The sequence below is a fragment of the Epinephelus fuscoguttatus genome, linkage group LG20 (genome assembly GCF_011397635.1).
Source record: "Epinephelus fuscoguttatus linkage group LG20, E.fuscoguttatus.final_Chr_v1".
NCBI lineage: Eukaryota > Metazoa > Chordata > Actinopteri > Perciformes > Serranidae > Epinephelus > Epinephelus fuscoguttatus.
In genome coordinates this window covers 25221960-25246327 of record NC_064771.1, presented here as the reverse complement: position 1 = coordinate 25246327, position 24368 = coordinate 25221960, and the positions used below count along the sequence as shown (strand labels likewise).

The 24368-nt window shown below is 41.9% G+C and overlaps 1 protein-coding gene across 1 annotated transcript in view; it reads left to right on the top strand.

Annotated features, from left to right (window-relative positions):
• The window catches only part of LOC125881084 (poly(ADP-ribose) glycohydrolase-like), a 32699-nt gene extending 12901 nt beyond the window's left edge, over positions 1-19798 (top strand). The window contains exons 9-17 of the mRNA XM_049564044.1: positions 1318-1397; positions 1491-1551; positions 1690-1765; positions 3969-4116; positions 10101-10179; positions 11727-11835; positions 16115-16220; positions 18424-18552; positions 18842-19798. Of these exons, the coding sequence (XP_049420001.1) occupies positions 1318-1397; positions 1491-1551; positions 1690-1765; positions 3969-4116; positions 10101-10179; positions 11727-11835; positions 16115-16220; positions 18424-18552; positions 18842-19017 (964 nt within the window). The 3' untranslated portion in view covers positions 19018-19798. The remainder of the gene's footprint in view (positions 1-1317; positions 1398-1490; positions 1552-1689; positions 1766-3968; positions 4117-10100; positions 10180-11726; positions 11836-16114; positions 16221-18423; positions 18553-18841) is intronic.
• Positions 19799-24368: the final 4570 nt, after the last annotated feature.

The following is a 24368-nucleotide window of genomic DNA, read 5'->3' as shown; positions in this document are numbered from 1 at the left end:
TGCTGACTATTATGACTGTTTGTTTGGGTGTTTTTGCGTATTTAATTTTGGATCTGTCACTCGTTCAAGTATTCTTCAATAGCAAACTATTTATTATTTAGCTCTGTGTTTTTCGAGACTGGTTTTCTTGTGCTGATGATGCAGAAACCCAGCTGTTATACATACTGTAGTCACTTAAACTGTTTTCCTGAGTTACATCATAGCTTTTTTCACATCTGTGGGGGGGTATATTGATGTTATATAATTGTGTATTAATTCTCTGTTCCTCAAAGACCATACTGCGATATGTTACTAAAAGCCTGCTCTCACCAGTGGCTGACTTATGTCAAAGACGTTTGCCCCGAGGACTGCAAGACGCACGATTGTTTCTAGGGGCCATGCTGACAAAAAATAAAATGAATGCAGGAGCTGACTTGGATGAATGAGTTTCTCAGCCCTTGAAGGGCTCTCAGTGCATCAACCTTTTGTCGTATTTTCATTTCACTCACATGGAATTTCTTGTCTCTTTATTGTGGCATGTGAGGCGGGCTGTGCTCGAGACGGTGGGCTTTATGCTGAAAGTGCATTCAAACCCGCCCACTACACCTCACCACCAGCAGCAGCTTTGTGTGTGTGTGTGTGTGTGTGTGTGTGTGTGTGTGTGTGTGTGTGTGTGTGTGTGTGTTATTTTTCAGGGGGATTGACCTTTTGCCTCCTGAGGACTCTGTTGCTTAAAAGGGACACAGGGCTTCTTAATGTACCCCCAAGGAGGGAGCCCTGTTTCCCTCCCTGTTCCTTTTTTTTGTGTGTGTGTGAGTGCTGTAAAATGGCACATGAGTGTGACTCTGTGATGGCAAGCCTGGGGCGACTCCATTGTCGTAACAGCGAAGGAACTCCTACATAATCGGCTAGTGACTGAAAGGGAAGCTGAGTGAGAGATGAACTAATTCATATCAAAAGTTAAAGCATGACTGCACTCACATGGCTTAAGTGGAGGTCTTGTGTCTCGACGGCACTGGGGAGTTATTTCTCCTGGTCTTGGCTGGCAGTTGGGAGAAGTTTCTTAGAGGGCTTTTTTACCGAAAAGGGATTTCTTGGTTAAGATAAAGAAAAAGTCGTGGTTTGGGTTAAAATAAACAGATTTTCGCAGGGAAACGGCCTGTAACGAGAACTTCTCCCATATGCTGCAGTTGTTTAAACTACAGTGAACTAAAAGAGTTGGTGGTTGGCTGGGATGCCATGTTTAACCTTCATGTTTAAAGAGTACTAGAAGAGGAACATATTATGTAGTCTAATAGCAAGAACTGAATTGAATGTATAATCTGTTCTGGCCCTCAGGCTGTTTGAGAGCTCGTCTTCAAGGAAGATTGAGAAGCTGAAAACCCTGATGTGCTATTTCCAAACTTTCACTGGACAAAGTAGGTGTTAAATACATTGCAATACATCGTTACTCATGTCAAGTAAGATACAATATTAAAATGTGTTACTTTACCCCTTGTTTTGCTTTTCAGAGCCAACTGGACTTGTAACATTCACACGAAGAAGCTTGGAAGATCCTCTGAATTGGAAAAGGTGCAGTGTATTGACTCTGTGTACAAAGAAAAATATTATCACCAGTAGCAGTATGATGTGAATTGTAAAATCTCTACAAGGATCCGTTGTCTCAGCGGTAGTCAAAAACTCGAAAATGATTCATTCTTTGTGTTTCAGCTCAAAGACTCAGCTCACAAAGCTCCACATTACATGTGAAGGCACCATTGAGGATGATGGTTATGGAATGCTTCAGGTAAGACACAGAGCTTCAGGTACATGCACACTGCATAGGGCATTAAGGGTTAGAAAGGACATCAAAACACCCAATAATTATCCATCTTAATCATAAAGTGAACTATATCAATTTAAGATGAGGCACCACTACAATAGGCACCATTAGGCCTCGATCAGACAGCGCTTTTTGTAGCTTGCTGCGTCTTTTTTGATATTTTCATTATTGCTTGGCAACCAACGAATCACCTGTCCTTAGCTTAACCACACTTTTGCTGTCAAGTATACTTACAGATCTGCAGATTAAAGTCTAGCAGAGGGCACTTAGGTACAGGACACAGGGAAACGGAGATCCGTGTCGGTACACAAGATGCTCAGAAAGAGGAGAAATCACGGAGGGTATCGTACCACCTGCTGATCCAGGAGCTTCAGCTGGATGATGGTTGGTTTAAGACTTATTTAGGATGAGTTTGGGACAGTTTGACAATCTGCTGTCAAACCTCAGGCCTAATTATGTTTGGTTAAACGTAAGAAAGGAATTAGGACTACAATTTGTTTAGATATGTCTTGCAGCTTTCCTAGGGTGACGTTAAGACATGGAGAGACGAGTTAAGACAAACCATGTAGGGTGGTCCACTGAAGGCCCACCTCTCAATTCATCCAATTGGACTATGGGGAAAAAACACCAATGACGACGGGAACTTTTGTGCCCTGAGTTGAATTATTTTCAACCCCAGGTGTTAAGGGCACTCCTGCAAAAACATGAGGTGCAAAGAGAGGAAAAACGCAAGGCTCTGGACAACGCAAAAGCAGCAAGCGAAACACTTCACTCTCATTAAAACCATTGCAAGAAGCCAACATGCTGTGTCTGATCGGGGCTTTAGACCATTATGGGCAATGTGATCTACATAATTGATGAAAATGATAAAAATTAATTATGTGTCAGGGTCATGAAGTCAAAAAAGGTGGGGGGTGGGGGGAGGGCACCACAAAGCAGTTACACTTAGGGCACCCAAATGGTTTGCAGAAGTGTTCTCTAGCGGGCATGATGGTGTGATTTAGAGGGATGTCAATTCTTTTGTTTAAAGGAGCTTTTAGTTTGAGGGATGCTCCACCTTGTGTTTGGTTCCCCATCCGCTTTTCCCTCTGTTGTAGTCAGTCACTGAGCCACCACATTGTCTTTCACCCAGAATGCTTACTACTGCTGAAAAGGCCTTTGAGGGAGGCTGTGACACGTCGGAAGGAGTGTGTGCTGGGACTGGGGTCGAGGCCTCTGAGCCTCCTCTGCTCTCTGTGTCGACTGCGCTTCCTGTACGCTGTCAGGACAGCCCGCTCTGTCTTTCACCTTTTGTTTGCCTCCAGTTGCCACCGGCTGACAGTTGATGTGCACACATGACCAGCTCCAGGGGGCACACTGCAGCCCCGATTGATGGATGCTCTGTTGGGGTGTCGGGGGGGGGAGGGGGTTGCTGACAGCCTGTCAAAGCCGACTTTGGAGGCTGGCTTGCTGTCCCAGAGTTGAGTGACCAGTTTGGGGAGATCTGCTCTCAGAATGCTGCTTGCTCCTTTGCAGCTTCTTCCTGGGGGTTGTGACAGGGTTAGTCTGCGATGGCTATAGGCCAATGAGCAACAACTGTCAGTCCAGAAAATGGACAATATGTTCCACATGGCTGCTTTCTGACTTAAAAAAATGGGTTGTCATGTCTATGTCTGAGCTAAAATGATGATATGCCTTTTTTTTTTCATAAACAGACCAAAAATAAACAAATAAATCAGTGTCACCCGTAGATCTGCACACAAACCTGAGAGAAAACAAGCAGCAAAGCATCAGTCAGCAGTCAATTTAGCAGCATGTTGTGACTGGAGGGAGATGTTTGCTTTGGACTGTAGGGCTGCTCTCATGTTTTGATATTTGCTACTGGCAGCAGCACACCTAAGTGCTGCTCCTGGGGAGAGCGCATTTCGGCATGGGGGACAGATGTCTGAGTAATGCGAGCACCTCGGGCCACCTTCCCAATGAGCTTGTCAGGGATTCTGTCACAAATAAAAGAACAAGGGCTGAGACCCTTTCATGAGGTGTTTTCCTCTTGTTGGCCAAGTTTGGAAAACTAGAAATTTCACAATCAAAGAAAGCGTTTAGTTATGTGACAAAAAAAATCAGTCGATGCTACAAGGGCGTGGATGCTCCATCTTCATCATCGTTACTAATCTGTCTTGATTTGCAGGTGGATTTTGCTAATCAGTTTGTGGGAGGAGGAGTCACCAGTTCCGGGCTCGTCCAAGAGGAAATCCGTTTCCTGATCAACCCCGAGCTTATCGTTTCTCGCCTCTTCACCGAAGCCCTGGATGATAATGAATGTCTGATCATCACAGGTCTGTTGTTAACATTCTCCCACATCTTGTGTAAAAACTATTTCCACTGAACAAATCCTACTATTCAATTATTCATGATTTAGTCTGTTGATCCAGAGCAGATCAATAATGCCCCTGGGTTCGCTTGTCTCATGCTTGACCTATGATTTGACAGAAGAAGCATAGAAGGCGTTTGTCGTCACACACAGCTTGAAGTACACGCTTTCAATTTACCACGTTCTGGCTCAGCAAGAGGCCGAGGGATGTTTGTGACAATCGCCCTGTTTTCTGTATCTGTCCTTGTCACATGTTTTCTTTTTGATTGGCTGCAAAAGGTGAGAGTTGCATCAGTTGGGAGTTGTAGATTGGGCTGTCCTGATTGCTCTGTTGGTGTCTTTCTGTTGAGTAATTCCCACTGACTGTACTTTAGTATCGAGCGGTTGCAACAAACAAGGTTGGGACAGGCCAGTAGACCCGGTAACAAGAGCTAGACTTAAGGAGCCCCAGCAGGAGGCTGATGGCTCCTGTCTGTTTTTCCGTCTTCTTTTATCTGTCTAACCCTGTTTGTCTAGACTGTTGGAGCTGCTTGATTGCGTTTGATGAAGAGGTTAGAAAACCATGTTGTGTAACATAGCAATAGCTTTTCAAAAGTGACGGAAGCCTACGGAAGTACATACATGTTATAGCTGGCATAAATAGCTGTACCTGTAACAATGTATTTTAGCCCAGGTGCCTGGCACAGTGAGGTAAAAACAATTAAAATTAACATTATCAAAAAAATGGTGTATTAATACTGTACAAGTTCCATTTTTCAGTTTTATCATTATATTAGAGAAAATGATCTATAAAAGGAAAGTATGCAAAAATATGGGAAAGGCTGAATTCGAAAAAACACCTTCTTCTCCAGCTCTTCCCTCTCCTGTCCTAAGCCCCTTCCACCAGATGACCACAGGCATATGCATGCACTTCATACAGTAACCCAGTGTTTCCTATACATCAATTCATTTAATCTTATTTCATTGTAGAGCTCTGCACAGCTCATTCGTTCAGCCCCTCCTTACCCCACTCTCAATCTCTGTTTATGAGACCACAAATGAGACAAGAATTAGCCAGCTAGCTCTCTGCTTCACTTCCCGCTGCTGTGGACTGATTTAACGGAAGGCAGCTTGGGAGATGAAGCTTTGGTCTGCGGCTTTAGGAGCTTAAATTCAGCCAGTGCAAATACCCCAGTGCAGGGTGTCATAGCGGCAGCACCGGGTCTAAACTGTGTAAAGGCAGCAACAGAAAGTTTGCCGATCCAGTGAGGGGTTTGGGCTGCGGTCCCCTGGAGCTGGGGTTTTTGCTCATTGAGATTGGGTTGCTGCAGCCACTGACTGGGGGTCAGTCTCCAAAGTTGCTGCCTACTCTAGATAAATGTAAACATGCAGCCATGAGCCTTTGGCTGTAGTTAGCAGAAGGCTAAACTCTTAGCAACATTTTCTCTCCATCTCTGAAACGTTTGCTGATATTGACACGTGTTATATTTCCTTTACTGTCAGACCCTCTTTTAAGTATGTCTTTCTTCCTTTTGTGGGTTGTGTTGCAGTGTAGGCAGTGGTTGCCAATGCTGGAATAGCACCTTTCTCTGCAGGACTTTGCACCACTGAATCAGGCTTGTACCGAAAGTATTCGCATCTGCATTTGTGAAACAGCCAAGAGGAATGCCCTCTCTCTGAAATTACCTTAAATTAGCCAAAGTCTGCCTAATGCCTGAATACAGAGCCAAGAGGAGGCACAGAAGTCTAGTTTTCTCTCTGCTTTAATTACAATACACTCCTGGTTTATTGTACGATTTTTGCCCATTGACGCCAAAATAAAACTGCCTACCTCAGCTTTAAAATTGAATTTTAATAAATGCAAGTCCATTATGTGAACCGCTGTTACAACACAAACACCCACCACCCATATATAGATTTACTGCCTCAACACTGCATTAACAAGTGGATTGGATAAGAACAGGAAGTGAGGCAATGGAGCCTCCGTCCTCCTGATCAGCAATCATACCGCTGCATCAGGTCTTCTCGCTTTGGCAGAGTCACCTTCAGACTTCTTGCTGGCCATCTCTCCCTCGCCTCCACTTACGCCACTTAACTTTATTAGTGGGGCCCAGAATTAATTATAGCTGGAAGACCTGCCCAAGACCTGCTCCGCTAATGGACTCTTCCATTCCATCATCTTTATTAAACCCTGCCCGTATCTCTTGTCCCTCGTTGTAAAAGCCAAGTCCAAGCCTTAGCTGCATTGTGGCCATGTGGTAAATCATATCCCCCTGTGATACGTTCTGGCATACAGTAGGGAAGCTAATGGATCTTAGCTCTGCACTGAAATTTGCAGAAGTGCCCGGGCCTAATTGAATTCTCCTTGATTGCTGGGTATGTGGCTGCCATCAGGGCGGTCAAAAGTATAAACAGTACCAAGGAGAAGTCACATGATTCATCGATGGTAGTAGTGACCAGAAATTGTGATGCAAGCTTGACGCAAGCAGGAGATATGAAGACATTTATCTTGACTGCACAAAATCTTGCTAATTTTTCAACAGTTGAGAAACAGTGTTTAGTTGCCCACTTTTTCCTCAACATAGCAATGAGATGCGCCTCTGACCTTTTACAGTCTCCGGTCCACCACAAATATGAGACACTTTGTTTCCATGTATTTACACATGAAAGGAACAACCTTCACGAACATTGTGAATCATACCTGCTTATTCTTATGCAACCTATTCGTTGTTTAGAAATCATTTCTAATAACCAGACACGTCTTTCTCCGACCGAGATTGATCTGCTTCTCACTACAAATGATTTACATAAAAAATAAAATATGAGAATTGATATTGTTCCTGAAGGTTGTTTCTTTCAAACGCAAATATAGTTTATCATAGAAGATGATATTCTTGGAGGACCAGTAAAGGTCAGGTGTAGTCAGGTTTACGGCAGGAGTGTTTAAAAACATCAGCTACGCCGACGTCTGTTTTTGGTATCTTGTAGTGAACTTAACATAATTTGCCTTTCTGTATCTCATTTCTAATATAACTGAAATAATAATGTCTTGAAACTCATTTTTAATCCACATTTGTAATTTTTTTTTAACAAGACAGTGGATTTATAAGTATAAAGTAGAACTGTTTCATTTATTGGTAATGCTGTTAGCTCAGTTTCTGCATCTCACTGGAGTTTCTCCAAATAAAAAGCATAAGATTTATTTGCCACTTGGCTGTTGTAATGCATTAGTCATACTGTAAAGCTGTCAGCAGAATATTTTTAACAGGGGTGCTCAAAATTTTGATGACTCAGTGCAAATTTAGGGAGCCAGTATATGATTGAGGGTCGCACAGGAAATGTTGAGTTACAAGTTGTCCATCGTAATGACTTACTTAAGCTAAAAAGCGTTAGCATCGATGCCAAAACATAATGCCTACAACACCCGTGAGGTGCCACCAGTTTCCAGTAGCTTTTTACAAGTTTCATTCCTAACTTCGGACTCTAGACTGCGACCAAAATGGCTGCATGTGTGACCATTTTTTAGAGTGTGGGAGTTAAAAATTCATGTGGTCACAGTTATATAAGTGCACGATTCGGACTGAAGTCTCTACTAACAATGTCAAGATGACAGCTGACTCATAAACGTGTCTAACAAGTGTTAAATGGGCATCTGCAGGTCCATGTTACGTCTGGTGTATGAAATGTCTGTATTGTTACTGTGCGACATTTTTACAAACTATTATATTCCGGTCACATCTCTCTCCAGGTCCGAGGATTGTGATGTTTATTACAACTTCAGTTATATCTGCAGCCTTACGTTTGACACGAAGCAATGCAATCTCCCTGTAGCAGCTTCGGTTTGTGTTGTATTTGGTGTCTGTGACACGGCAGCTTTTTGAGCAAGGCTTCAGAAAGGTGACTGCAGATAGAGAGAGGCGGCAGCGTCAGAACCAAAGTAGCACATTTATCATTTTCACATTTTTTTTCAGCCATTGGATACAAAAAAAGGACTTAAATAATAGTAATGACAACAAAAAAAGGGGTGAGGGGGTGCCCAGTAGCTCTGTGATTAGAGCGGGTGTCCCATGTACAAAGGCTTGGTCCTTGCTGCACTGGCCCAGTGTTCGATTCCAGCCTGCTGTTCTCCGCTGCATGTCATCCCCCTCTCTCTCCCCTTCACGCTTAAATACCGTCCTATCAAAAAAAGGCGAGGAAAAAAAAATCTTAAAAAATTAATTACGCGCAGGTGCGACCAACTCAGAAGGTTGCTCGCACCAGTGCTACCAGCGGGAAAGTAAGTCTGGAGCCCTGTTCTAACCTCACAGACACTTGTTAGGGGGGCACAGTTTGATTCAATCGCCTAATAGTGTAATAAATGTAAGCTATTGAAAGTAAAATATAGAAATGGTCTGCAAATTATTAAAAATATAATGCAGGCATTTCATGTCATGTTCACGGGTTGCACTTTGAGTGACAAGAATTGATAACTAATGTAATAAATTCAGATGGTCCAGCATTCAGCTGCTCGTATCATTACCAGAGCCCCCTCCATAGATCATATCACTCCTGTTCTCCAGTAGCTTCACTGGCTTCCTGTTAAATATCACATCCATTTCAAGATTCTGCTTCTCACCTTTAAGGCCCTTCATAGTCAAGCCCCTTCGTACCGAACTCCTTCATATCTACACGCCCAGATCGTCAGTTGCAATCCAACTCACATCATTTGACTTCCATGGGTTCTAGAGCCTTCAGTCGTTCTGGTGCTGGTAGTATAAGAGCTGTCAGTCTAGTGTCGATACAAATGTTCATTTAGCTCCAAGGTTGGAGCAAGTTGAAGTATCTGTTTGTGGCCAGTGGCTGGATTGTGAAAAGCTATTGCAGTGGTTGTATGGATTGGCTGAGCACAGAATAAATCTAAACCTAATGAGTGTATTGCCCATTCTGCTTTTTTCCTTCTGTGTGTTATATTGGCACACTGGTGAACTAGATTAGATACTTAAGTATCTTATTCCAGCAGTAATTGTGCTTATTACTTTAAAAAAAAGCGAGAGGCAGGCTGATTATTAGTGAAATGTCTGTCAAGTGGAGTGCGCTCTAGAGATTCCCTCCCCCCCTCTGCAGCTCCTAATACCTGCTGACCAAAGCCCCGCTACTAATCACTTGGTTTATTCACTTTGCAGCGTGAAGCATCTCAGCGAGTGCTCTCGACAGCCAGGTACTAATGAGCGCTAATGAATGGGAAGTTAATTTGTGGCCTCATTTGTTTGACTGTGCTGTTGCCTCCCCACCCTCCGCTCCCCCCTTTCGCTGGTGTTGAGTGGTCCCCTGTGGGCTGGCGGTCAGTCGCTGCTTCTCTTCTCATGTTGTTTCAAGGGGGGGTAATAACTTGACCTTCCTCTTGTCAGGAGACAGCTGCTCCTGTTTCATCCGATCACATCAGGCAGAATCACTAGGGACACGCCCCCTTAAAACCTTTTGTTATTACAATGAATCTTTGTGGCGATTTCTTCTGTTGATTGCCTGTGCAACCATTTCAAAGAATAACCAGTTGTATGTAATTCATTTTCTTAGAATTTTTGCTGTGTATTTTTTTATTTGATTGTTAATATGAATGGATATTTAAATATATTTAGATGGCTGTCTGCGGGGTGTTATACACCACATGTTCTTGTTAGCATAATTTATCCACCGTTTTGAGTATATACATGGCAATCATGACAGAGTTTGTAAGTCTCTGTTGAATGAAAAACACATTGATTATCTACATGAGGATTATTACATCATGCACCTTAAATCATTTTTTATTTTAGCATCACTGGTAACTAAACTGGATTTCTGTGCATGTTAACATAGTGTTATCTTACTGCCTTCCAGCCACCAGTAGAAGACTAAAAGTATTTGTTTATTCTAACCATGTTTAAAAATCAAAACTAATGTGGTATTGCTTTGCAGTTGTGTGTGACTAATGTCTCTGTGTATTATTATTAGGCACGCAGCAGTACAGCAAATACACAGGATATGCTCATACCTACCAGTGGGGCGGCAGCCACCAGGACACAACTCCAAGGTATTTATTTTACCTCTATGATTTATGATTTCAAATGCTCAAATAATAACAGGATGCTATGTCTAACCTATGCTTGGGTGGTATCTGTTTTTTCATACCTTTCTGATATTTTACTGTGGTGTGTAATGGTATTTGTGTTAAAATAAACAAATAAAATGAAGCTGAGCAACTGGTAATAGAAGTCATTGTAGCATGTATGTCATTCTCTAGCCTACAGTGTTTTGTGTCTGCTATGTAATTTGTCTGCTTAAGGCGGAATTTATACTTCTGTTCGTATCGATGCCGTAGCTAACCTACGCCGTAGCCTAACGTGCACCTCCCCAGAAATCCCCTTCGGGGACTTATACTTCTGAATTCATCCTGGCTTCATGTGAGCAGAGGAAATCTCTGCTCTTCGCTAGGCTAATTTGTACAATGTGAAATGCCATAGGCTTGTGCTAATAACTTTAGCATGTTATATTTGTTTGGAAAACATGTTTAGTATAAGACAGTTGTTTAGTCCGTGAACCTTCTGAGTTGGTGAAGGAGGTGGTACTGCTTTGTTTTGTCCATATCTGTAAGATTTCAGAAAACGTGCACAAATACGAACAAAATGAATGCAGAGCACAGACAGAGGGCGCCATCCATCTCCATATCTAACATTGAGCATATTAGACAAGTCTTGCTGGGGTTAAATACTTATGGCCCACAGAATAATAAATACATAGGAAATAAGCGTCCTGCTTACCACAGGACCCGATCACACTTGTTGACATTGGCAATGTGTCGGCAATGGGGCTAACAACCTGCTGTTGTAGTCGAAAAAAGTTATCTTAAAATAAAGTTATATGAGGCAATGCTCCGAAACAAGAGCAGAGGCATTTTTCTATTTTGCTAGTCCTGTAACGTTATTCCGGCCACCAGAGTCACTATTTTTTCAGTGCAGCTGCCAGTTCAACAAGTAGAGACTGACCTCTGGTGGCACGTGCTGTGCACTACAGCACATCACCACAATACAGCATATCGGTTTCAGTTTTGTAGAAAGAGGAGCATCTGTATGATTGATGGTATAGAAAATCAAACCTTAAAGATTTCTAAATACCTCAGAATAACGTTTTACCTTGATACCACCACCACCAAGTTTAACCCCTTCATTACAATCATGTTTAGCCATGCTAGCTTGTGGTAGCCCAATTTCAGCCGGTCCAACTATTAGATGGACTGCTATCACATTTCGTACAGATATTCATGGTCCCCAGAAGATGAATCGTACTGACTTTTGGATCCTGTAGTGCCGCAATGAGGTTGACCTGAAATATGGTACAAGCATTCATGTCTCCCTCGGGATGAGTTGTATTAAATTTGGTGACCCCCTGACCTTTCGTCACAGTCAGAGGACAGTCAGTCACAGTCATAAAGCATGCGTTCTGTCAGGTTTTATTGACTTTATTTTGTGGAACTTCCTGTTATGGATGAAGCTAATGTGAAAAAATTCCCCAATTTGACTAAAGCCCAGTTGTTTTGCTCTATGCGAAGTGGTACTAAACCATTTATTTGATTTGTTTCAGAGATGGCTGGCAGAGAAGATGCACAGAAATTGTGGCGATCGATGCACTGCATTTCAAGACCTTTCTTGAACAGTTTCACCCAGTGAGACTCAACCGAGAACTCAACAAGGTTATATCTTATCTTACTGTATTTATCTGTATTTCCTGCTTGCTTTTTTTGAGTGTTTGTGCTTCTTTTTCTTGTCTGAAAGGTGTCCTAAATGGTAAAGGTGCAGTTAGTGACTTAAATCCAATACACTTTGTCAAATTCAGTGAATATGTCCTCACGCTTTGTTAGCTTTCTGGCATGTTTGGCATTTCAGCCATCGGCATCTTGGTTTTTTGGAGGGGTCGATCTGACTCAATCAAGTGGCCCCGCCTTTAAAAATGTCTAACTTTGGGCTGTGATAAAATGTAAATGGGTGAGAAATTTAAAAAAAAAAAAAACTCCACTTGTACAGTTGTCATTAATGTTGAAATTAGCTAAAGAGACCAAAACTGTTTTTTTGTACCAGGCTGTAAACATGTTTATTTCTTATTGAATATTGATATCCTTTAAGGTATTGTATCAAAGTTGGAAACTCCAGTGTCGTGATAACTTTAATCTCCGCTCTGCGTGTCACTAAACATGAGTACTGGGTTGTGTAAAGAAAAACACTTGAGAACAAAAACAAAACATTATGTCAGCTCACTGAAAAACGGGTATTTGTAACTTTATGGTGAGTGCTGCCGTAAGTGAGAACAGGCTGCAGTAATGTTATGTTTTAACTTTATCTGCCATTTCACATCATCAGATTTTATGACTTCACTGTCAGTCCATTTGCGTGATAATCATGAAACCATTTCATAACAGAATAACAAATGTAAGCCGAGACGACATTGACTCATGTTTACTTTTCTCTAGGTAAATATTTGAATTGTAGATAAGTGCTTTATGGATATAATCCAGACTGATGGATTGTCATATTTATAGAGAACAAGCTTTATCGTATTCATTACACTGTCCATTAGGCCCAGAATGAATTTTAATGAACATAATTGACCTCGTGGCGATTAATCAAATCAATAACATTAACATCACAGATTTTTTTTTAATGGGAATCTCTCCATGTGTGCAATCTTCCCAGTCAGAGATGTCCATTTGTAATAAAAAATCAAGACGTTGATGTTGTCAAGTCAGAAAGCATGGAGGAGTTTGACAGCTCTGACAAGGGTGTGAAGAATGCGCCAACATATAGATCAATCCTGTTTCGAATATTGTTCAGCTAACTGTCACGTCTGCCCTTTCACGGGAAGAATTTATGACTGGTCAGGGGGAGGCTGGGCTCTTACAATTAATTTTCACCATTCACTTTATTTCTAATGTGAAAATTAATGTCCATAGCCCCTCCTTGGATGTCATGTCAAATGCTCTTGTTCATGCATATTGGTTTATTCCGTAATGTGCCATTATTAACATATAAAACCCACGCTATTTCACACCAATTGCAGTTAAATTTAGGAAATAGGTGTGAAATGACACAGTGTTGACAGATGACACAATATTTTTAAAAAAAAGTATGTTCAGCCAGGCCAACCAACCTTTATGTGCTCATGCGCTGAGTGGTGTGTCAAGCACAGGCCTGCAGGCAAATGGAATTACTTTGCTGCTTTCCATTTATGTTTGATAGCATGGAGACGTTCTGTAGGCTTGGTTCTTATAAAACATGCCAGTGATCTGGAACAATAAGGTGATCCCAAGACCTGAGGCTCCTCAGAGCTGATTCTGATTTTATGTACCAAATGACACATCATTCCCAACTTACTCCAGCAGCCCAACCTCATGTAGCTGACAACTTGATGTAATGTCATCAAGAAAACCTGATTCATTCACAGTTTTGATGACGGAAGGGTAATGGCGGTATCTGAAATTACTCTCAATTTTCAGTCACTTTATTTGAAAGGTTTGTGGTTAATTTATTGTCATTGTGCAAGACAGGGTTGCTCAGTGAGATGCAGTTGTAGTCCTGTCATGCTATACAAAAAAGTGTGGAGGATGAGGTTGAGTTGACGAAAGAAGCTGCTCTGTAGTCTGGTGGTATGGCGGCAGATACTTCTGCATTGCTTGCCAGACAGCAGCAGGGTGAACAGGCTGTCGCTGGGGTGTTTTTTTTTCCCCCTTAAGGCTCTGTGAAGGCACCTCGTCTCACCGATATCACTGATGTTCGGTAGATGAGTGCCAATGATGCTCTGGGCGGTTTTAATCACCTGCTGCAGAGCCCACTTTGTGGCGTTTTCTGTCAGGATGCTTTCTATTGCTCTTCTCTAAAAGTTGACAAAAACTTGGCAGGGGGATTTTGCCTTTCTGGATGTCCAAATTTTAAGATTCAAGCCCTCAGAAATTCCCACAATGAAAGAAATACGCAGTGTTCACAGCATGCGTGTGACTTTTTGCACAATGCATAATGATGGTGATTTGGAGGTGTCCAAAATCTCAATAGAGAATAGAGGGTTCTTCCCAAAGAGCTAAGGTTCTACCCAAGATTATTTGCTTTTTGAAGAAGAAGAAGAAGAAGAAGAAGAAGAAGAAGAAGAAGAAGAAGAAAGGGTTTTTCAGGGGTTCTTTGTGATTCAAGGGTTCCATTACGAACCTTTTTCGTAGAACCTTTTTTAGAAATACGAGTTCTTCAATTATTGTTGAAAGCATGGGTATTAAAATATCCTCACCCTCAAATATTCAAATGTTCACCCATGTTTCAAGTGGACCTTTTAGATGTATGTGGAATCCCCTTCATCAATTCATTTTACTTGTGTTCTGCCATAGTTGATATCTTTACCATCATGTCATGCTATACGACACCACAATGTCTGCTGAAATTCTTCTTGGATTTTTTTTTATGGGTACCCAGTACTTGGCATTTTGTATTTGGTTCTAGTTTCGGTTCCCTAGTTTCACGAAATCTCCACCCCCAAAAACATGACTGTGGACTATGAGTGTTGTAGGTTACCCTGGACTACATCAACCCTGGCTCTTTAGGAGCCTCGTGAAGCCCAAGGCTGCTTGACATGGTTCCTTTGGCCCCCAGGCTAACCTGTTATCCAAACACAATGATTAGTGGGAGAGAGAGATCTGTAGGGGATGTAGTCAGTTACTAGTTTTTGAGCCCCTCCTGGTTAACTACTACTACTACTACTACTACTACTACTACTATAACCATGATTAGTGGGAGAGAGATCTATGGGTAATGTAGTCAGTAACTGTTTTTTGATCCCCCACAGGTGACTACTCATTAGCTCCCTTAAGGCTCGGACATACTTTCTGTATTACATGTCCTTGGACAGCTGTGGTCACGTGGACACACATACAGCTCCTAAGTTACAACTTAGGGTCCACATCAGCCCCCAGCAGAAAGCGTGAGGGCTGGATACTGAGCTTACTGTCCTGCTACTGCCAGCATCGGATGAAAGTGAAACGAAGAAGCAGCAGCTGGGGTTTGTGCGGACCCTAACAGACATGGGTGGATGACGTCATTTATGTTACGCTGACCCCCGTGGACTCGGAAATTATAAATTGGCCCGTAGAAGGTGGAAAGGCTCTGGACAGAATCACCAGAGAGTGTTTTGGGTGGAAACTTTAACAAATGGTTCAAGGTACCTGATACCCTTTTCCCACCAACATGGGACAGGTTCCATTCCAGTTCCTGCACCTAATTTTGAGCCATTTGGAGGATTTCAACCAAATATAAATTGGTTTAAACCTGAATAGTTGGCTCCCAGCTGGAACCAAAAAAATAGCAGGTTTTCCATGACCTGAAGTGCGAACCGTGACGACATCAGTGAGCATGTCATAGCGTGTGATAGCCTTCTACGTCTCATTATTAGTTGGTCCATGCTAGTTTTTCTGATAAAAACAAACATACACTGTATATAACAACAGAATTTTGGTACCACATCCTCGATTACAATGGTTACGCTCAAACACTTAGAAACGCAGGCTGGTTTGCTACTGTAGGTAGCACCAAGGTTCCAAGACACCTGATTGGAGCTGGTTCAAGAATCAGAGCTTATCCGGTGGAAAAGGGATATGATAGGATTCCAGGTGGAAGCTTTATAAATTAATAAATAAATAAAAAACCTTTTCTATCAGGAACCAAAAGGGTTCTCTGATGGTGACAAGACGAAGAACCCCATATGGCTCTAGTTAGGGAGTTAGAATCTTTTTTTCTAAGAGTGTTGACGAAACTATTAAGTGTTCAGAATGTAGAGAATAGTGACTGATTTCAGATACAGCAAATATTTTACAGTGTTTAATCTCCTTGTGTCTGTTACAGAACAGTTGTCCAATCATATCAAATTATGTTTTGCTTTCTGTTTATATTTCCCTTCTAACATATTGTCGTTGATCTTCCCTTTGTTCTGTTTTTATTTAGGCCTACTGTGGTTTTGCTCGCCCTGAAGAACAAAGCCAAAACCTTGCAGCAGTGGCTACAGGGAACTGGGGCTGTGGGGTTTTTGGAGGTGACACACGTCTGAAAGGTAAGCACTGACGTAACACTCCCATTAGTAGTAGAGCTTGTGGAAAATTGTGCTCGGATCATCTTGGTGCACTTGGCAGTCTAAGCGGCCTCTCTTCCTGAACATAACGGAATAAATTTCAGCTTGAAAGACTCCAGCAGATCAGCGCAGGCATCCATTTGTCTTCCGGGAATGCGTTCATTTAGTTAAGGCCTATTCGTCGCCTTCCTTCTATTGATCAAATGACAAAGTTAATATGTTTCATTAATAGTGAAATTGATCGCCTGCTCGAGTCCATCAATCCGTTACAGCTTTCTGTCTCAGCCTTGTATCACTGTCACTGAGCAGGGAGCTTCAGGAGAGTTTGTGCTAACCATTTGCAGTAGCAGCTCTGCTTCTTACTTTCTACCTGAGAGCCACTGCGCTTGCAAACTATACATTCACATTTGTTAATTAGCCACAGCAACGTAAAGCCCTCCATAGGTACAATCACCTACTGTCTGCTTAATGACAAGCCTCCCCGGGAAGAGCTTTGTAATTCAGATGGGGTTCTCCTCCTGCCTTTACCTTCTGGGGCTTTAGATAGCCACCTATTTTTTAATTGTCAGATAGTTCTTGGGAAAAGCTGTTGAATCGGAGCTAAGGAGAGAAACTGCTGAAGTGTAGACATATTCAGCTTCTGAAAATGTTGATTCAGTTATGCTCGTTAACTTGCCTCTGTCCTAACCTTCATTAATCAGCAGACATATTTCCAGTCTCTTAAAATATTCACAGCTCTCCGGGGCCAGACCTGGCCTCTCTTTGCAACTAATCCAGAGTTCTCAGTGGGGGTGAGACCTATTCCCCGATTACTTGCCTTTTAACGTACATGCCATAGCGGCTGGTGGTGCCACACGCTTTTAATGGTAACATTAACTACTAGATGACTCGTTACACTTTGGTTTGTTTAAACTTTTCTGTAATTTCACAAGTAAGAAGGTGATAATGTGCGAACAAACCTGCAGATAAAAGCCTCAAAGGGACAGTTCACCCCAAATCAAAAATACATACTTTTCCCTTCAGCTGTAGTGCTATTTACTACTGTAGATTGTTTTAGTGTAAATTGCTGAGTGTTGGAGATATAGGCTATAGAGATGGCTGCCTTCTCTGGAATATAATGGAACTAGATGGTGACCTGTATGACCTGGGATCAATTCACAGCCTTTGTGGGACATATATTTAAGACGCAACATATGCCTTCAAATGGTGCAACAATGACACAGCACCGTAGAACAGTTCACCAAACATTCTTACACTGCTCCTCAGATAAACATCAAGCCTAACTTTCCGTGTTCGTGTTTGTGTGTGGGTGTGATTTCCTGCCGTTTCTAGAACGTCACAACTTACAATATCTGGCAACGACATCTGTTTCCCATCACAATGTTTCACCATCACAATGTTTGCCAAGTCACTCTGCTCTTAGACTTCTCCCCAGAGTGAGACCATTCAGGGTTACTCAATTTTACTAACTAACTTGACCTTAAGGGTCAAATATTTCTAGGCCTTTTCACCACCACAGTGACACTCAGCTTGAGGTGCTCAAAGCACCAAAAAAATACATTTGAAAACTCAACAGCAATGTCTCTTTGTAGAAACCATGACCCAGTTGTTCACAATAATCCACAGCCCTTGTTGTGAGCAGTTTCATGTAGGAACTATTTTCATTCTGCCAAGCTATACCCACCAACCATATCACTGTGCAGAAGGATGCGTGCATCTACTCATAGACGAGAGGCTCTTGCTTGTGACATCATAATCATTAATGGCGTCTTCCTCGGCTGAGCTGTAACGTTAGCTAGCTCAGCGAAATTCTTGAAATCCTCTGTCTTTTAGTGGGGTGGATTGTGGAAGACCAGTGCGGTGACCAGTCTGTGGATTTTCTTGGTTATGGTTTCTGGAAAGAGACATTGCTGTTGAGTTTTTAAAATATATTCTTTCGAGTGTCGAGTGCCATCTATTACATTCGAAAGAAGGCAGACATCTCTACGGCTGATATCTACAACACTCTGCAACTCACACCAAAACAATCTACTTTGATAAAAAGCACCACAGGCCAGAGGAAAAAAATATATATTTTAATTTGGGGGTGAACTCACCCTTTAGAAGGACAATCCTTTCACTGTAATGAAACATATTTTATGCCACTCTCACTGTTGAGGTTTAACATGGGCTTCTTCTCCTCCAGCTCTGCTCCAGATGCTGGCAGCTGCTGAGGCGGGCAGAGATGTGGCCTATTTCACCTTTGGTGACAGCCAGCTCATGACAGATGTCCACAAGATGCACTCTTTCCTAACTCAGAGGAAGATCAGTGTCGGTAAGAAAAACAACCCTGCCTGCTTCCTGTTCATGTGCAGCTGTGTTTATGCCTTCCTTTTTGCAGTATGTTAAATTTCACTGCCAAGGGTGAGATAAAAATGATATAACAACATGGTTAATTATGTTTTTGGAATATTTCCTGTTGGGATTTTGTTGTAAACAATGTGATCTCATAAAACAATAATGTGGCTCCTGAAAACTTACTGAAAACTCAACATTTTTTGCAGTGATATGCAGTCCTTTGTAGAGACTAGATAACATACACAGTCTTCTTGTCTCTGTCACAGGGGAGGTATATGAGCTCCTGGGGCAGTACTACAGCTCAGTGTGCAGGAACTGCCTTGGTCGACGCCCTGACGTCAGCCTCTACTCCTTCATCTACCAACAGGTCAGCTCCTCCCTGGCGCCAGAGGACTCCGACAGGGGCTCGGCTAGACATCACGTCCCTGCAGACTGCCGTTAAGGTCAGGTGGCTGATGAGTCACCGTGCCTTATCTTGGGAAAACGTCACAAAACCGAATTAAAACATTCTCCGTCTGCCTTTAAATTTATTTTTTAGCATAATTGTTTTTTGTAATACAAACTTGATTAACAGTGGGGGATTTACCAAATGTGGTCTCCACCACTGGCAGCTGAAAATGACAATCTGGCATGCAGATCCTTTCCACAAAGAACCGGACTGCAGAGGGTGATTAGTTATGACCCTGTCTGGCACTGTGTTCATTTTGCTGCTGCTGGTAATACACCAATGTATTGAGCTTCAATACGACGCAATTGTGATTTTAATGGTGAAGCAAAGGTTGCCATCCATCTTCTGAGTTTGTCATGTTTCCTTTTTTTACACCCACACATATCCAGCCTAATTGAATTGGCTGTCAGAAATCAAGTTAAAGGAAAAGAATAACAAGAACGGGGTTTGGAAAGCTTGGAGCGGTCTCAGAAAACGGTTTGATTTAAAGATTTAAAGAGCAGCCTGGCTCTTAAGGGGATAATCTCTTAGCTGCCACATTCACAGCAAAGTTCTAGTTACAATCACGGGTCCATGAATACATTTTTGGGTTCTTTGCTGTATGTGACACACTCCAAAGAACCCAGATGCGCTTAAAATATTAATTTGATTTGATTAGTTTGTTTCTGTGTTTTAGAACTAATTTCAGCATGAAACTGTTATTTTGATGAAAAGTGAGATGTTTTTCTGAAAGATTTTGTTTTACAGCCTAAATAAAATCAATTTAAATGTAAAATTCAGGTTTTAAATATTGCCTACATTTTATTCTGAAGCTCCATTTGAATAGAGCCACAAATGTCAGCAATACATCTCCGAACAATCAGGCTGAGGGCCTCTTGTCCCGCGGATGTTACAGGCAAAATGAGTTTCCATACAGCCTTGCCATTTATCTTTCCCCAGCTATTGCTTCAGCCTTTCACTCACAGTTTAATAAGGTCATACCTTTTATATAAACTGTACATGACACCTCATTAAGTAAAGAGTAGATCATAGAGCATCCAGTCAGAGGTGAGAGTTGGGCAGTGGGGCTCCTGGGTGATTTCTCTGTCTGTCGGGTGAAACACTGCTTCATTTGCATCAAGAAGAAGCTGTTTGGTGTGAGTCACAGAGGTTAGACCTTTGGCACTTTGGTACTGAGGTTATATTTTGTTTTACTTATTGATATGTGACAATATTCTTGGTACAAAATACAGTTTTACCTATGACATCGGGTTCACAATATTAAAAATTGAAGCTGATGTGTTTATTAAAGTAATGATCTCAAAAATTTTCATGTAAATAAATGTCTGTAAAGTCACTGTCTATCGCTGAAGGAGGTGGCGTAATGGGGACTCAGCTGAAGGCCCAGTGATGAAAGCATAAGCAAGCAGTATTACGAACTGGATGTCTGTAGGTGAGTTTCCATCCACCTCTTTGTATGCACATTTTCAGTTTGGAAAGGACAGCATTTTTTTAAATATTAAAATATCACAAAAAAACATTGTTACACTTGGGGGAGTTAGAAAAGTTGCTGTATTGATAAAGGTAAATGTGACTAAATGAGATGGACACACAAAGTATGACATACAGGCATGATGTACCGGCACTGCAGAGGCCACTGTAAGCCATCTTCATCGTCTCTAGAGGTTTTTATTATGCTCACATACAAACAGAACTGTTATCGGAAATGTTCCATGAGCACACAGCTGTGGTGTTAGTGGTTCAAAACTTGCTATTTCCTTTGTCCAGTGTGCTCCCCATTACCTATACATTCATTGTTTTCCTTCATTTACTTGCGTTCCTTAATTACATCATCTTGTTGCACCCTCTTCTAAAATGTCACCACCTCCAAATATTCGAATAACAGAAGTAGCTGGGCTCAGCCTTAAAGATAGGATGAGGAGCTCGGACATCCAGAGGGAGCTCGGAGTAGGGCCGCTGCTCCTTTACGTCAAAAGGGGTCAGTTGAGGTGGTTCAGGCAGCTGATCAGGATGCCTCCTGGGTACTTCCCATTAGAGGTGTTCCAGAACACGGTGGAGGGATTACATATCTCATCTGGCCTGGGGAGAGGGACGTCTGGGGGTGCTTTGCTTGGCCTGCTGCCCCGGATAAGCGGATGAAAATGGATGGATGAAGTAGTGGATGGAATACGCACATAAATTTGCCTTTTTAAAAAACGAATTAGCTGAATCGTCTGTTAAAATATGCGCTACATTTGGACGAAAACCCAACTAGTGTTGACATTACTGGAAAAAAAATCACAAGCCGTGCAAGTGCAGTGTTTGGTCGGCTGGAGAGGGTTGGCGGAGCTAAGGCAACAGACCTGGGGCCTCAACGTGTATGCACATAACGCGTCCTAAAAGAGGCGTATGCCACTCCCCACGCAAAAGTTGTGATGTGTAAAAACAGACTTGATGGGAGAAACTTTCACTCATGAACATTTTGGAGACAGGAAATTGGCGACGTAGATGTTGAGGTGAAAGCCTGATTGTAGAAGCTGTCGAACGTTTTTTGGCGCACACCATTTTGGCTTTTATCCCTACGTACATTTTAAGTATGGATCCTACGCATTGTTTTATAAATGAGTTTTGTCCTTTTTCCTTTAATTTCTTCCAGTCTCTGCTAGTGTTATGAGTAAACTGTCACTGTCACCAGACAAACAAAAGAAAAGAGTGCCGACTACAGACATTATAACTTTGACGAAAAGACTTTGTGCAAACTGCCAGTGCCAACTCACTCAGGCAACATTGTCTGGATCTCTGGGAAGTGAGATCCAAAAACAGCCTCTTGTTTTCAGCTTATTGCTCATTATGAACATGATACTTAGTTCTGTGATGCATGTTGTGACTTTTTCCTCATTGTATGATTATCTAGTTACACGCCTAGTAAGCTGTTGTCTGCCCAATTACAGATTACCCAGGCAGCAGAACCTTATTGACTAAATATTTTTAGTTGAATGTTAAATTAGTTGTGTCCCCAGAGTGCACAATATTGAATGGACTCCTGGGAGCCTGTAAGTGAATGAATGAGGTGTAGGCGTCTCTAAGCTTTGTGCTGTCGGCCTTCATGGAATCAGGACTTGAAATTGGAGGGGGTCTCTCTTTGTAGCTTGCTGAGTTCAAAACAAGCCTTTGGTGACGTCTCTCCCGAGGGGATCCATCATAGACACACAGGGGTATCTTACTGAATTGATCCCTCCACAGTGAGCCCCACGTGTGTCGTTGACCTTTCGGCTGCCATCTGTCATGAAGTCACAAACCTGAACTGTGTCTAGTCTTTAAAACATGATCACACTTTGACACATGACTGTGTGGTAGCTGAGGTGGAACAGTTAGATAAATAATGCTGATTGCACAGAGCACAGAGGGGTAAGTACAAAAAAAAGGATCACATTTTGATTTGTTATCAGTCCCCTTTTAGCTCCCTGGATCTACTGTAAGTTTCCCGTTTCCTATTTTTTTGCCATATTTATGAAATACATGTTGCACTATGTAACGGCAATAAAATAATGACACCATCAGTGTTTAGACAGGTTCCCTACAGGCCTCACTTTCACTATATAACTGTCTGTCACTGGTTATGATATCCTGGGTAAAGTGTGAAGCAGCCGAAACAGGAAGAGGATAGCGCTTTTGTTTTCCCCAGTAGTTATCGGTGGCTATCCCCACTTACCAAAGAGTATAATTTTTAATGGAAGCTGTAACATGAAGCTACGATCAGACACCAAACATTTGAAGCTGTGGACGGGTGTGACAAGCTACAAATCAAAGCTGAGTTGGCCTCAACTTTTTTTAGAGCTCCAATGATGCGGTGAAGTGTCAGCCAATCATATGTCAAAGCATTTACCGAAATGACGAATGCTACACCTCAAGTGTAGCAAAATAAAATCTAGTTAGCATTGTTAAATGTGTTTTTACCAGGAAGATTGTTTCTGAACCCTGCAAGTTCAGCAGTCAACTGCTGAAGTAGCAAATTTGGGTCTCAGTTGGGGTTTGATGTTGAGAATTGGGGACGTAAGCATCCTGTATTTACAGTACACTCAAACATTTGAATTGAGTAATCAATGCCAAGTTTTCTTTAGTCTACTGTATGAATTATCAATGGACCCCTGAGAACAAAACAGTTCATCATTAGATTCTTTTTGAAGCTGGAACGACACTGCCATATAATCTCTCCACTTTTGCTTTGTTTCGATCCAAGAAGGTCAGCTCTGATAATGTAGGGTGCTGTATTATAAATGTGGAGGCCTATTTAAATTCATTATAAGCTATTTACTTCATATTTCCTTATCATTTTTAATCATTAGCGGGAGCTCCCTGTAGTGTTTGGAGGAGCAACGCGAGGTTGACTTGGCCACAGATTAAAGGCATTATCAGCTGAATATTGATGTGTTTGATGGAACCCTGGGAGCTGTGGCTTACATTTGTTTGGACTCGACGCATAAGATGAAAATAAGATTCGTTGTCATGAGCCGCCTTTTGGTAATTATTCATACTTTGTCCTCTCCATGATAGAAATCATATTTTATGAATAGACATGGATGCTGCTCAGACTGCACATACTGGGTCATTGGAGTACATGTATTTTCCTGTGACCAGAAGTCACCTGTGTGAAATTAAAAATTTAATTTTAGACATCAAAGGCAGTTATGTTTCTCGCCTACTCTCATTAATACGTGCCTTGCAGTTTTCCAAGGGATTTATTAAGAAATGTTTTTGTATTTGGCAACACCCTCAGCACAGGTGCTTTTGGTTTGAGTCGCCAGCTTCCTGGAGCTGAACTCATATTTGTAGTGACACACTTCAGCAACACACATAGAAGCAAAGTTGTAAAGCTGTGGTTAGGAAAAATGGATCCAGACTAATGAACACTAATTGTCATTAGAGCAAATTACAGCCACTGAGATAAAAGATTGTTACACACCCATGTACGGAAGCTGAGAACAGCCACGCTAACGGCTGCAGCAGTGAGAGCTGAGGACACTGCCTTGTAATGCATATGTGCATCATCTGTTTCACTGATTGTTAACTAAACTTGCTGGGAGAAAATACAGATGTGTACGGAAGCCGAGAATGGCCGTACTTGTAATTATGTTTTCTAACACTGTTTTTATGAGATAACAAGTTAATTATAACTGAGCCCGTGTTTTTCGTAGGGCTGGGTGATACGGAGAAAATCAAATGTCATGATATTTTTGACCAAATACCTCGATTTTATATTGCAACAATATTGTATTGTATTGTTACTGAATGGAGCTTGAATGCATCATAATGTAATTCAACACAGAGACACAGACTGCTTACAGCTAAAGCCCAGTTCAGACCAA